The sequence below is a fragment of the Mytilus galloprovincialis genome, chromosome 6, assembly GCF_965363235.1.
Source record: "Mytilus galloprovincialis chromosome 6, xbMytGall1.hap1.1, whole genome shotgun sequence".
NCBI classification, from domain to species: domain Eukaryota; kingdom Metazoa; phylum Mollusca; class Bivalvia; order Mytilida; family Mytilidae; genus Mytilus; species Mytilus galloprovincialis.
This window is the reverse complement of record NC_134843.1, coordinates 34,288,007-34,300,569: the sequence shown is the minus strand read 5'-3', so window position 1 is coordinate 34,300,569 and position 12,563 is coordinate 34,288,007. Positions and strand designations below refer to the sequence as shown.

The window sequence follows — 12,563 nt, the reverse complement described above, 5'->3', positions numbered from 1 at the left end:
ATTTGTAATTTTAAATTGTCTTCTTTAGCTTGTTTTAATTTGGCATTTTCTTTTGCTAAGTCTTTATTTGTTTCATTCAGTTTTGCTAAATTATTTTCAAGCTCTTCTTTTACTGTTGTCATTGCACTGATTACACCATCCATCTCTCTTTTTTCCATATATGTTTGTGTTTCATTATCTACTAAAGATGTTCCATGTTCAATAAATGAAGTTTCTATTTCTTTCACATATGTTTCTGCATTACTTGCTGTTTCTAATAATTCTTGTCCTTCTTCTTGTGTAGATATTTCTTGTAATGGAATTTCTATATAATCGAGTTCATTTAACATTCTCTTAAACCCTGCTCTACCTTCTCTTAAATTATCAGATATTTTATAATCATCTACACCTAAAACATCCCTGACAAAATTAACACCGTATTCTCTTTGAAGAGTGCTAAATTTATAAAACTTTAATACTCCTTTTTTAAAATATGTTAATGCAATATTATTACCTTTTTCATCTTTTACATATAATATTTGGTTTCCTTTATAATCTTCTCTAACTAAAAAACCTATTTCACTACGTGTTGTTTCACCATTTTTTTTATAAAATTGTTTAATCATTTTTTTTATAATTTCTTTTTTACGAATTTTAGCATCATTTTCTGATAAATCTCTTGATTTTTCAAATTCCTTATTTATATTATTTTGAAACTCTTCATCATCATCATCTATTAATGGTGTTTTTTCTTCATTATCATAATCATCATCATAATCATTTATTTCAAAAACAGGATTATCAAACTCATAACCTCCTTCAGCCATTTTATTCATCTAAAATATTAGATAATAAACAATAAAAAGAACCTGTTAAAAACAACTTAAGATAAAAATAATTAAATTTTTTATTTAACATTATTTTTACATTTTTTACTAATTTTTCTTTTGTTTCTTCATCCATTTATTTAATTAAAAATTGATTCATAGTTTGGTGGATTTCCGTTTTCAACTAAAGTTCGTATTACGATTTTGTTTATAAAAATTATAGATTTTCCATTTTTTTTTTTAATTCGTTTTTTACTCTATTTTCTGTTTCCTCAATTAGTTTTTTTCTTTCATCATCTGGTAAACTTTTTAAAATTACTTTTTTTTTATTTTTTTTCATCTCATTAAATTTTTCTAATTCATCTAAAATAAGTTTAAATTCATCTGCACTTATCTGTCCGTCAGTTAAAGATTTTGATATTAAATCTTTTATGCTGTTTAACTTGCATTCTGCCATTGTTTTAATTTCATAATGTTTTTTTGATTTTGTTGTCAACTTTCTTCTAATTAATTTAACTAGACCTCCTAAACTTCCACATACAACAGCTGCAATTTGTATGGGAAGAAAGATAGGAAAAGCTATTCCTATACCAGCTAAAACAACAGATGTCGAAATTAAACTTGTATCAACACCATCAGTAACATTAACTCCGCGTTTATATTTTTTGTATAGTGATTTACGTTTATCTCTCTCATTTATTAATGTTTTTTCTATTTCTGTTATTTTTTGTAGTCTATAATTTTGTCCATCTTCTATAGGTAATTCTGGATATAAATCAGGAGCTGTAGGTTGTTTCATTTTTAAAAGTAAAAATTGATTTTTTTTTTTCTCTTAAATCCCACAGAATTCTTTCTCTGCCTGTTATCCCGGTTTTTTTAATTTTTGTTTTTGGAATTTTTTGGGGGTTTTTTTGGGTGTTTTTATTGTTGGTTTTTTTCATAAAAAAGTAAAAAAAAATTTTTTTTTGGGAGTAAGAAAATTTGGTGTTTTTTGGGTGTTTTTTTTTTTTTTTTTTTTTATGAAAATTAAGGGCTTTTTTTACTTGAAATGAGGGTAATTTTTTGGGGGTCAAATTTTTTTTTTTTTGGAGGGGGGGCGCTGGAGTTGTTCAAGTACTATACTACTCCCCTTAGGGGAAAAAATGAGTTTTATAAAAAAAAACCCAGGATTAAGGTTTTGGTGTGCTCTTTACAAAAAAATTTTTTTATTTTTTTTATGGGGGGTATAAATACAAAGTGTGTTTTTTTCTTCTTAATTTTGAAGTTAAAAAACACACAAAAATGTTGGTAAAATTTTTATTTTGGATGTAAAAAGGGGTTTTTTTCTTTAAAATGGGGGGTCAAAAATTGAAGATAATTTTTTTTTTTTGTGGGGGGGCTAAAGGAGTGGTATATTGTGTCAGGAAACAACACATTCACTCTGTGGTTAAAGTTTTTAAAACTTTAATAACTTTCTTATACTATTTTGGATTTGTACCAAAATTAGACAGAAGCTTGTTTATGATCAAAAACTGGTATTTAGAAGGATTTTTGTTTTTAATTTTGTAACTGTATTTTAAATTATAAATGGACTTAGTTTTTCGTCCAGTTAATATTACATACAGTCTAAAGTTTTCATATAAGTTGATCTCTTTCGTTTGTATGAGTCATTTGATTTTGACTTTGTATGAGCTATTATTATAAGGCCTTTCTGTCATAAAATTGTACTAAACAATATATTAATAGTAAAATGCCCTAATAAACATTTTATTAGCTTCCAGTAGAATTAAAATTGCACTTATCAGTTGCAAGAGGATTACTTTTGAAACACTTGTGTCTGAGCTTGCATAACTATGTATGTATTAGACCGTTGGTTTTCCCGTTTGAATGATTTTACACTAGTAATTTTGGGGCTCTTTATAGCTTTTTGTTTGGTGTGAGCCAAGGCTCCGTGTTGAAGGCCCTACATTGACCTATAGTTGTTTGCTTTTATAAATTGTTATTTGGATGGAGAGTTGTCTCATTGGCACTCACACCACATCTTCCTATATCTATGAAAAAATATTTATATATTCAGTCTGGTTCTTTGTATTTTACAGAGATCTTGCTTGTAGAAACTGCTTAGTTCATTCCAACCTAACAGTAAAGATAGGAGATTTTGGAATGACTAGACCAATTATAGAATCTGATTATTATAGATTTACTAAAAAAGGTAAGGCATATGATACTAGTTAGAAAAGGTGGAAATTATATCAATCAGATCCATTAAAGAATTAAGACACCATTACAGAAAGTACACATGCCAACTATCCAGATTGATAGGGATATCCCCCATGAGAGTTGTTGACCTGATTTTGAAACTCTTTATTATACAAACGGAACACATCAAACAGGCATTCAAATAGGTTATCAGGATATTTAAGCTCAAATATACTCATTAAAACAATAAAGTAGTAGATTAAGAACACTTAAGACAATATAGGAGGAGCTTATGCTTAAAATCTTTCATGGACATTTTGATAAGTTGGCAGTATGAGAAAGCAGTCATTTGACTTTAACTAGATTATATCCTTATGCTCAGAAGTTACATTACCTCTTCTTTGTCTTTTGAAATAGTACCAAGAGGAGCAGTGTCAGATCCTGTTTGCAAACCAAGGACACAGAGTCCATTTCAATCAAAATGTAGATTTCTGTGCATAATTGTATTTAATGTATGCTTGTCATTGTATATATGGTATTTAGAAATAAAATTGAGAAGGAAATGGGGAATATGTCAAAGAGACAACAACCTGAAAAAAGAGCAGACAACAGCCGAAGACCACCAATTGGTCCTCAAAGCAGCGAGAAAATCCCTCACCCTGAGGTGGGCATCAGCTGGCTCTTAAATAAAAAATGTGCATTTATGAACACCAAACAAATCACGGCCAAGACTACACTCATTTTCAGAATGATATTAGCATCTCCTTGTTATTTAGGTATGTTACCTGTTAGATGGATGTCACCAGAAAGTTTATGGGATGGACTGTTTACTTCAAAGTCAGACATATGGAGCTATGGAGTATTGTTGTACGAGATTGTCACATTTGGTAGTTTTCCATACCAAGGTCTTACTAATAACCAAGTTATAGAATATGTGAAGAATCAAAATAGACTAATATTACCAGGAAATTGTCCTGAAGATATGTAAGTTTATATCACTTCTTTGAATTCCATTTTGTCTTCATTGATCCTTTTCTTCTGTTGTTATTTAATTTTCCAAACATTTAGTGGTTACTAATTCGCCTTTTCAGAATCTAAAAGGACTATCTCTCATTGTTCGTACACCAAAATGAAAATAACGTTACGTTATTGGATAGATTTCCATTGTTTAGAACATTTTAAACCAATCATTTTTGTGTACGCTTTCGAAAATATAACCCAGAATGCAATAGATTCTGAAACAGCGAATTATAATGTATTAAGCCCTTGTATGCTAAATGGTTGTTAATACAAGCAAAAAACAAAAAAGAAAATGCCATTGACACTTTAAATACTTTGCCTTAATTGCAAGATGTCCTTGAGATCCTCTGGAGGATTTGAAATACTTTTTTTTTTGCCACATGTATTATGCCCCATTTATGGGCATTATGTTTTCTGGTCTGTGCGTCCGTTCTTCCGTCCGTCCGTCCATTCGTTTGTCCATTTGTCCGTCCCTTTCAGGTTAAAGTTTTTGATTGAGGTAGTTTTTGATGAAGTTGAAGTCCAATCAACTTGAAACTTAGTAAACATGTTCCCTATGATATGATCTTTCTAATTTTAATGCCAAATTAGAGATTTTATCCCATTTTCACGGTCCACTGAACATAGAAAATGATAGTGCAGATGAGGCATCCGTGTACTTGGGACATATTTTTGCTGAACTTTTGTTACGGAGATCTAAAAATCACAATACATCGTATATATTGGTATAAATTTCATCAAATAACAGTGTGGAAACAGACTAGCTGGATTACATTTGTTGGATATACTCTTTATTTATGCAATAAAACTCTGACCAGAAACTAAAAAATACTTATGAATGTATGCATGTTAGAATTACCTATGTCCAACTGACAGCAAATTCTGAACAGAGAATTCATTGGGACATGTCTGTGTAAAATTATAACTGTTTTGGATGTCATGTTACCCGGTTCTAAAATTTTCATTTGCTTCATATACAATAAATTCCATTGCACACTTAAAAAAAAAAATTATTATATCATATCTTAATAAAAAAAAGGTATTTTAATCAATATTTTTCTTTTTCCTATTTCAGATACAGATTCATATATAATTGTTTGGCATCAGAATCAAAGGATCGTCTGGACTTAATAGATATTATTAGGTTTCTGAAAGCCAACCCTTCATTTTTGGAGCCATGTCTAGATGCTCCAACGAACAGTGTTTATCTTGCTGACGATCTAGACCCAATAGAATTTAAATCAACGTCTTGTCACTCAACAATGACCAAATCACATTCCACAAATTTTTTAAACTTTTTTAACCGTCTGTCTCAAAGTTCTCAGGACGCAAAACGTTTGAGTGGCACGAGTCAAAGTATAAAGTTGTTGACACCTACAAAAACATTGGTCAAACCTGCATTCAGTCCCTCAAGTCCTCCAGGACGACAAAGAAGTAACAGCATTGGAACGCCCCAGACTCTTCAAAAAGACAAATATAATAATGATCATTATGAAGTCCCAGACATTAGTCCTACAGGATCCATCTCAAATAAATCCCATCGCCATTCACATGAAATCCCCTCATCATTTTCACAATGTCTTCCATTACTTACGTCAAGTGAGAAAGGAGATCGGGGAGACGAGACCAGTGATTATTTTAGCGACAATTCAAAAGAGCTTTGTCAAAATTTAACCTTTGAAATGTGTCAGACTATTACCTCTGTATGATCTCATACTTTTTATGCCGTCAATTATATAAATAGATTTGGTCCGTTTTTGTCAAAATGTGATTTTACAGTACTGAGTTAGTAAAATTTAAGCAGTATTTATTTTAATGAAAAGTAACCTTGAAGTTTTAACATCATGCCACATCTCTTTTAATACAGAAAACAAATAATTTGATTTGCTAACTTTTTTATTATACGACCGCAAAAATTGAAAAATTTTTGGTCGTATATTGGTATGATGTTGGCGTCGTCGTCTGTGTCGTCGTCGTCGTCGTCGTCCAAATACTTTTAGTTTTCGCACTCTAACTTAAGTAAATGTGAATAGAAATCTATGAAATTTTAACACAAGGTTTATTACCACAAAAGGAAGGTTGGGATTGATTTTGGAAGTTTTGGTCCCAACATTTTAGGAATTAGGGGCCAAAAAGGGCCCAAATAAGCATTTTCTTGGTTTTCGCACTATAACTTAAGTTTAAGTAAATGGAAATCTATGAAATTTTGACACAAGGTTTATGACCACAAAAGGAAGGTTGGGATTGATTTTGGGAGTCTTGGTTTCAACAGTTTAGGAATTAGGGGCCAAAAAAGGGCCCAAATAAGCATTATTCTTGGTTTTCGCACAATAACTTTAGTATAAGTAAATAGAAATCAAAGAAATTTAAACACAAGGTTTATGACCACAAAAGGAGGGTTGGGATTGATTTTGGGAGTTGAGGTCCGAACAGTTTAGGAATTAGGGGCCAAAAAGGGGCCCAAATAAGCATTTTTCTTGGTTTTCGCACTATGACTTTAGTATAAGTAAATAGAAATCTATGAAATTTAAACACAAGGTTTATGACCATAAAAGGAAGGTTGGGATTGATTTTGGAAGTTTTGGTCCCAACAGTTTAGGAATAAGGGGCCCAAAGGGTCCAAAATTAAACTTTGTTTGATTTCATCAAAAATTGAATAATTGGGGTTCCTTGATATGCCGAATCTAACTGTGTATGTAGATTCTTAATTTTTGGTCCCGATTTAAAATTGGTCTACATTAAGGTCCAAAGGGTCCAAAATTATACTTAGTTTGATTTTAACAAAAATTGAATCCTTGGGGTTCTTTGATATGCTGAATCAAAAAATGTACTTAGTTTTTTGATTATTTGCCCAGTTTTCAAGTTGGTCAAAATCGGGGTCCAAAATTAAACTTTGTTTGATTTCATCAAAAATTGAATAATTGGGGTTCTTTGATATGCCAAATCTAACTGTGTATGTAGATTCTTAATTTTTGGTCCCATTTTCAAATTGGTCTACATTAAAGTCCAAAGGGTCCAAAATTAAACTAAGTTTGATTTTAACAAAAATTGAATTCTTGGGCTTCTTTGATATGCTGACTTAGATTTTTGATTATGGGCCTAGTTTTCAAGTTGGTCCAAATCAGGATCCAAAATTATTATATTAAGTATTGTGCAATAGCAAGAAATTTTAAATTGGACAGTATTCAGCAATAGCAAGAAATCTTCCATTGCACAGTATTGTGCAATAGCAAGAAATTTTCAATTGCACAGTATTGCGCAATAGCAAGAAATCTTCAATTGCACAGTATTGTGCAATAGAAAATATTTTCAATTGCACAGTATTGCGCAATAGCAAGAAATATCTAATTGCACAATATTGTGCAATAGCAAGAAATTTTCATATTTTCAATTGGAGTTATCTTTCTTTGTCCAGAATAGTAGTTGAATCAACTTAAATCATTGCTTTATACAATATACAATGTATATTCACTTTTACTACCAACTGATACATTAAAACAATCTTTACCATTCAGTGATAACAAGCACTTTTTTTACATTTTAATATGTATTTAAATGAGTAGTTATTGTTGCAAACATTTAGAAATTTGAATTGAGATCAGTTTTGGAATAAGGGAAAGGGGGGGGGGGGGGGGTGTTCGGGTTCAATTTTTTTCATTTCAGATTTCATAAATAAAAAGAAAATTTCTTCAAACATTTTTTTGAGAGGATTAATATCAACAGCATAGTGAATTGCTCAAAGGCAAAAAAAAAATTTAAGTTCATTAGACCACATTCATTATGTGTCAGAAACCTATGCTGTGTCAACTATTTAATAAAAATCCAAATTTAGAGCTGAATCCAGCTTGAATGTTGTGTCCATACTTGCCCCAACCATTCAGGGTTCAACCTCTGCAGTTGTATAAAGCTGCGCCCTGCGGAGCATCTGGTTTTATTTTAATTGCAGTTTATCCTTTAAATTCTTTGTTACAAGAATACTTTTATTGTTTCATTTTGAGGTCAAGTTAATTTTAAAATTATATTACAGTGTTTCTATTTTCTTTTTACTTTGTTTTTTTTTTATTATCCTGGATGCCAGAGTAGTGTTACAGAAAAAAAACCAGTATGACAGTTCTAAAATAAACAATACTTTAAGAATATTAAATCCTAAGGGATCATCTATTACTTTATTTTTCAAAAATATTTCAAAGAATTTTAAAAAGGAACATGCCAGTTCTAAACTTTAACATTAACTATATCTTGGTGGAAATAATTAGATCCTTATTATCATTAGCAATGACAAACTTTATCTGTTAAATTCAGCATGTGCCATACATGAGTATTTTTATTTATTCATTCAACAAATTATTTTGAAGTAATAAGATAGATGGTCTCAAAGTTATGAAATTTTAATAGCGGATCACTTAAGAAATATATAAGTAATTTGAGGTTTTCTGATGCTGTTCTTGCCTGCTCATTAAGAAATATTATGTAAATTTATAACAACACAAAAAAACACTTGGTGAAGGTGCTTTTTATTTTAAAAAATTTTGAAGCTTCCACATACTTGAATTCATGCTTTCCAAACAATTATTGAAATGTCACTTGTGTCTTATGTAGACGTCTCGTGTACAAAATTTGAAAATTTACTGTGTTTCTTTTAACTGTGTTTCTGATACACGTGTGTATAATTTTAACCTTTGTAAGGTAGTATCATTTGTATGATGCAGTTATACACATAACTTTTGTTGAAGGACTACTCTTATACAAAAAGTGCTTCCTTAATTTGTAAAACTGAATAGTGTTAGTATTTGATCTTACTTTAAGCCTGTCTTGGTTGCCCCTGAAACCTTTGAGAGGATATCTTGTATGCAGAGGCATAACTGTAAAAGGTTCCAATTATGTCATAAATATTTGATACTAAGGTGAATAAATATTTGTAGACTTCTGAAAATCAGGAGATGGGGATGATTATCAATAAGACAAATATAAAACAGAACCTAAAGAACAAAGATGTAAACCAAGTATAGGTTGATTAAAAATGGTGGAATCTGAAATAATTTTATAATCTATTACATTTTTTATTCTCAATTTTTTGGCCACCAAAAAGAAGTCCATTAAGACGTTTAGCGGCAACCTGCGGGGAAGTGAGCATTTTATAAACATTTTAAAGAACAATTATTTTGTTGATAATAAAAAAATAGTTGATGGATGTTGTCTTCCATTCAATAAAGAAGAATATATTATGTTAATGTTATGTATATAAGCATTGTTTTTTGTTGTTAGATCTCTCTATTTATACTTTGGTGTCATGCCATATTCATTGTTCATTTTATTGTTTGTTTTTTAGCAAATTTGTTAGATTTTTTCATTTTTATTGGCCAGCTAATTCTTTTACCACATAAAGATTAAAGTACTGTTGATGTCAATTGTTAAAAATTGAAACAATCTGCTGTGTTTTTTTGTGGTGTTTGAAAACAAGATTATCTCCATAAATTCAAAGAAATCCATAAATATGTTTTTGTCAGGGCAGTTGTATGCCTCATTTTTGTCGAGCCTGCAACTTTTGTTGCAGAAAGCTCGACATAGGGATAGTGATCCGGCGGCGTTAGCTCACTTCTTAAAAGCTTTATATTTTAGAATGTGGAAGACCTGGATGCTTCATACTTTGTATATAGATGCTTCATGTTACGAAGTTTCCGTCAGTCACATGTCCAATGTCCTTGACCTCATTTTCATGGTTCAGTGACCACTTGAAAAAAAAGTTCAAATTTTTTGTAATGTTGAATTCTCTCTTATTATAAGTAATAGGATAACTATATTTGATATGTGCATACCTTGCAAGGTCCTCGTGTCTGTCAGACAGTTTTCACTTGACCTCAACCTCATTTCATGGATCAGTGAACAAGGTTAAGTTTTGGTGGTCAAGTCCATATATCAGATACTATAAGCAATAGGGCTAGTATATTCGGTGTATGGAAGGACTGTAAGGTGTACATGTCCAACTGGCAGGTGTCATCTGACCTTGACCTCATTTTCATGGTTCAGTGGTTATAGTTACATTTTTGTGTTTTGGTCTGTTTTTCTCATACCATATGCAATAGGCCTACTATATTTGTTGTATGGAATGATTGTTAAGTGTACATGTCTAGCGGGCAGATGTCATGTGACCTTGACCTCATTTTCATGGTTCAGTGGTCAAAGTTAAGTTTTTGAGGTTTGGTCTTTTTATCTAATGCTATATGCCATAGGTCAACTATATTTGGTGTATGGAAATATTTTATGATCTTTATGTCAGTCGAGCAGGTTTTATTTAACCGTGACCTCATTTTCACGGTTCATTGCACAGTGTTAAGTTTTTGTGTTTTGGTCTATTTTTCTTAAACTATAAGTAATGTGTCAACTATATATGTTGTATAGAAGCATTGTTAGCTGTACCTGTCTGCCTGGCATGGTTCATCTGACCTTGACCTCTTTTTCAAGGTTCATTGGTCTTTGTTTAGTTATCTTGGTTAATGTTAAGTTTATGTGACAGTTGTAATAAAGCTTAGCTTTATACTTAGGACTATCAACATAATATCAATGATTAGTATAGAAGGCGAGACATTTCAGCGTGTGCACTCTTGTTATGAAACAGGGACTTGTATAGGCTGGTACTTTTGCATCATGAAAACAAAATAGACACAACAGATTCAATTTTAGGATACTGTGAATTCAGAAATTATTTCATGCATTTATTTTTGCAATTTTGTCATTTTAGACTATTACGCAATTTTTATTTTTGCGTCATTGAGAAATGTCCTGTTTGATTCTCATACAAAAAATCAAAATGCAAATTGAAATTTTTGGGATTATAACCCTGTGGCATTTTTTGCAATAATAAAAACATTGCAATAATTTCTGAATTTACAGTATACGATAACAGCTATAGAAGGCTGTCAAATGAAAACAATAATTAAATTATCTCATTAATGGTCACAAATTCAAGAAATTTTCAATGATTGATTGCACATATTAAATAATGAATGCATTTTGAACTCTTTCTTGTCATCAAATAAGCATTAAGGTTCAAAACAATATTAGCAAATCAACAAATTATTATGAAAAGTGACAAAAAATTCTTTTTGTTAAAAATTCCTCAAACCTAATTTATCTACCTGTAATTTCAATACAAATTCATTCTCTGAGATGAAAAGAAGTGAAAGCTTAGATTTCAGATCATTTGGTTTTAAGGTTGTTTGCATTTGGATACCATAGAGTTAGTTATCTACACATGTACCTTGTTATAGCATCTAGAAAGAAACCATTAATTTCTTTGGATTCATTTTTGATCCCACCAAACAGATCAAATTCAAATTTGGCCGGCCCACGCCGGGTGCCATCGCATTCACTGTACAATTTTTCTTCAATTAACTATATTTGTATTCACAAAAATAAATGAATCCATTGTAAATTGTATACAGGATTAAAACTGACCATAACTTAAATACTTAAATCAAAAGGTGTAATTATTTATTTAATTCATATATATTATTCAGTCATAGATATCACAAATTATCCATGTTGTGAACATTCCAAACATATATTATATATATACATAGATTTCAAAAATATTTATTATATACATTAAATTAGTGCTAATTAAATTGGCATACATCATGTTTTTATATTATACACATATATTTTATGAAGAAATTTATGTGGTTTTTAAACTGTGTTCACTTAGTTTTGAATGTTGAAATAAAGAATTAAAAAGAGTGTTCTTTTTGTACAAAGGTTCTCAGAGGTGGCTTTATGGGAGAGTTAGGTCCCCTTACCTATATAAAGCTACATGATAAATGAACAGATTTAATGTCATGGATGAATACCTCATATATACTATTCTTTGTTTTTTTATTGTAGACTTTTTACAAGTACCATTCTAAACGTTGGCTTGCTCTTTTTGTAACTTTTCAATTTGTCTTTTTAGTAGGGCTTTAATGTCTGAATGCTATTGCTGGTCGATCGTAATTAAGATTTGGGAGGTCTCTTTTATGAAGGTATATACAGACTTTCTGCTTCAATGTGTCCCTTTTTTATGTATCAGGTATATCAACCAATCCTCACCAATTGTAAAATGTCAATGGGTCAGTAGTTTTCATCTTTTGGTTAGATATCTGTATAATAGATATAAGGAGATGTGATATGAGTGCCAATGAGACAAATCTCCATCCAAGTCACAATTTACAAAAGTAGACCATTATAGATCCAAGTATGGTCTTCAACACAGAGCCTTGGCTCACACTGAACAGCAAGCCGTAAAGGTACCAAAAAATACTAGTGTAAACAAAACCATTCAAATGGGAAAACCAACTGTCTAATCTATATATAAACTGAGAAATGAGAAACACTAATGAACCACATCAGCAAACAACAACTACTGAACATCAGATTGCTGACTTAGGACAGGTGCAAACAATTTTCAGCAGGTTTAAACGTTTTAACGGTACCAAACTTTCACCCTTTTCTGAAACAGTAGTATAACATCACAACATAGAAAGGCAAACTATAAAATATCAATTGGAATGACTTAACTCAAGC

General features: G+C 30.8%; 1 protein-coding gene across 2 annotated transcripts in view; it reads left to right on the top strand.

Moving 5' to 3' along the window:
- Positions 1-11,738, top strand: part of LOC143079433 (uncharacterized) — a 64,080-nt gene extending 52,342 nt beyond the window's left edge. For both annotated transcript variants that reach the window (XM_076254770.1, XM_076254771.1), the window contains exons 18-20: positions 2,885-2,997; positions 3,761-3,968; positions 5,080-11,738. In XM_076254770.1, coding sequence (XP_076110885.1) covers positions 2,885-2,997; positions 3,761-3,968; positions 5,080-5,713 — 955 coding nt within the window. In that variant the 3' untranslated portion in view covers positions 5,714-11,738. The remainder of the gene's footprint in view (positions 1-2,884; positions 2,998-3,760; positions 3,969-5,079) is intronic.
- Positions 11,739-12,563: the final 825 nt, after the last annotated feature.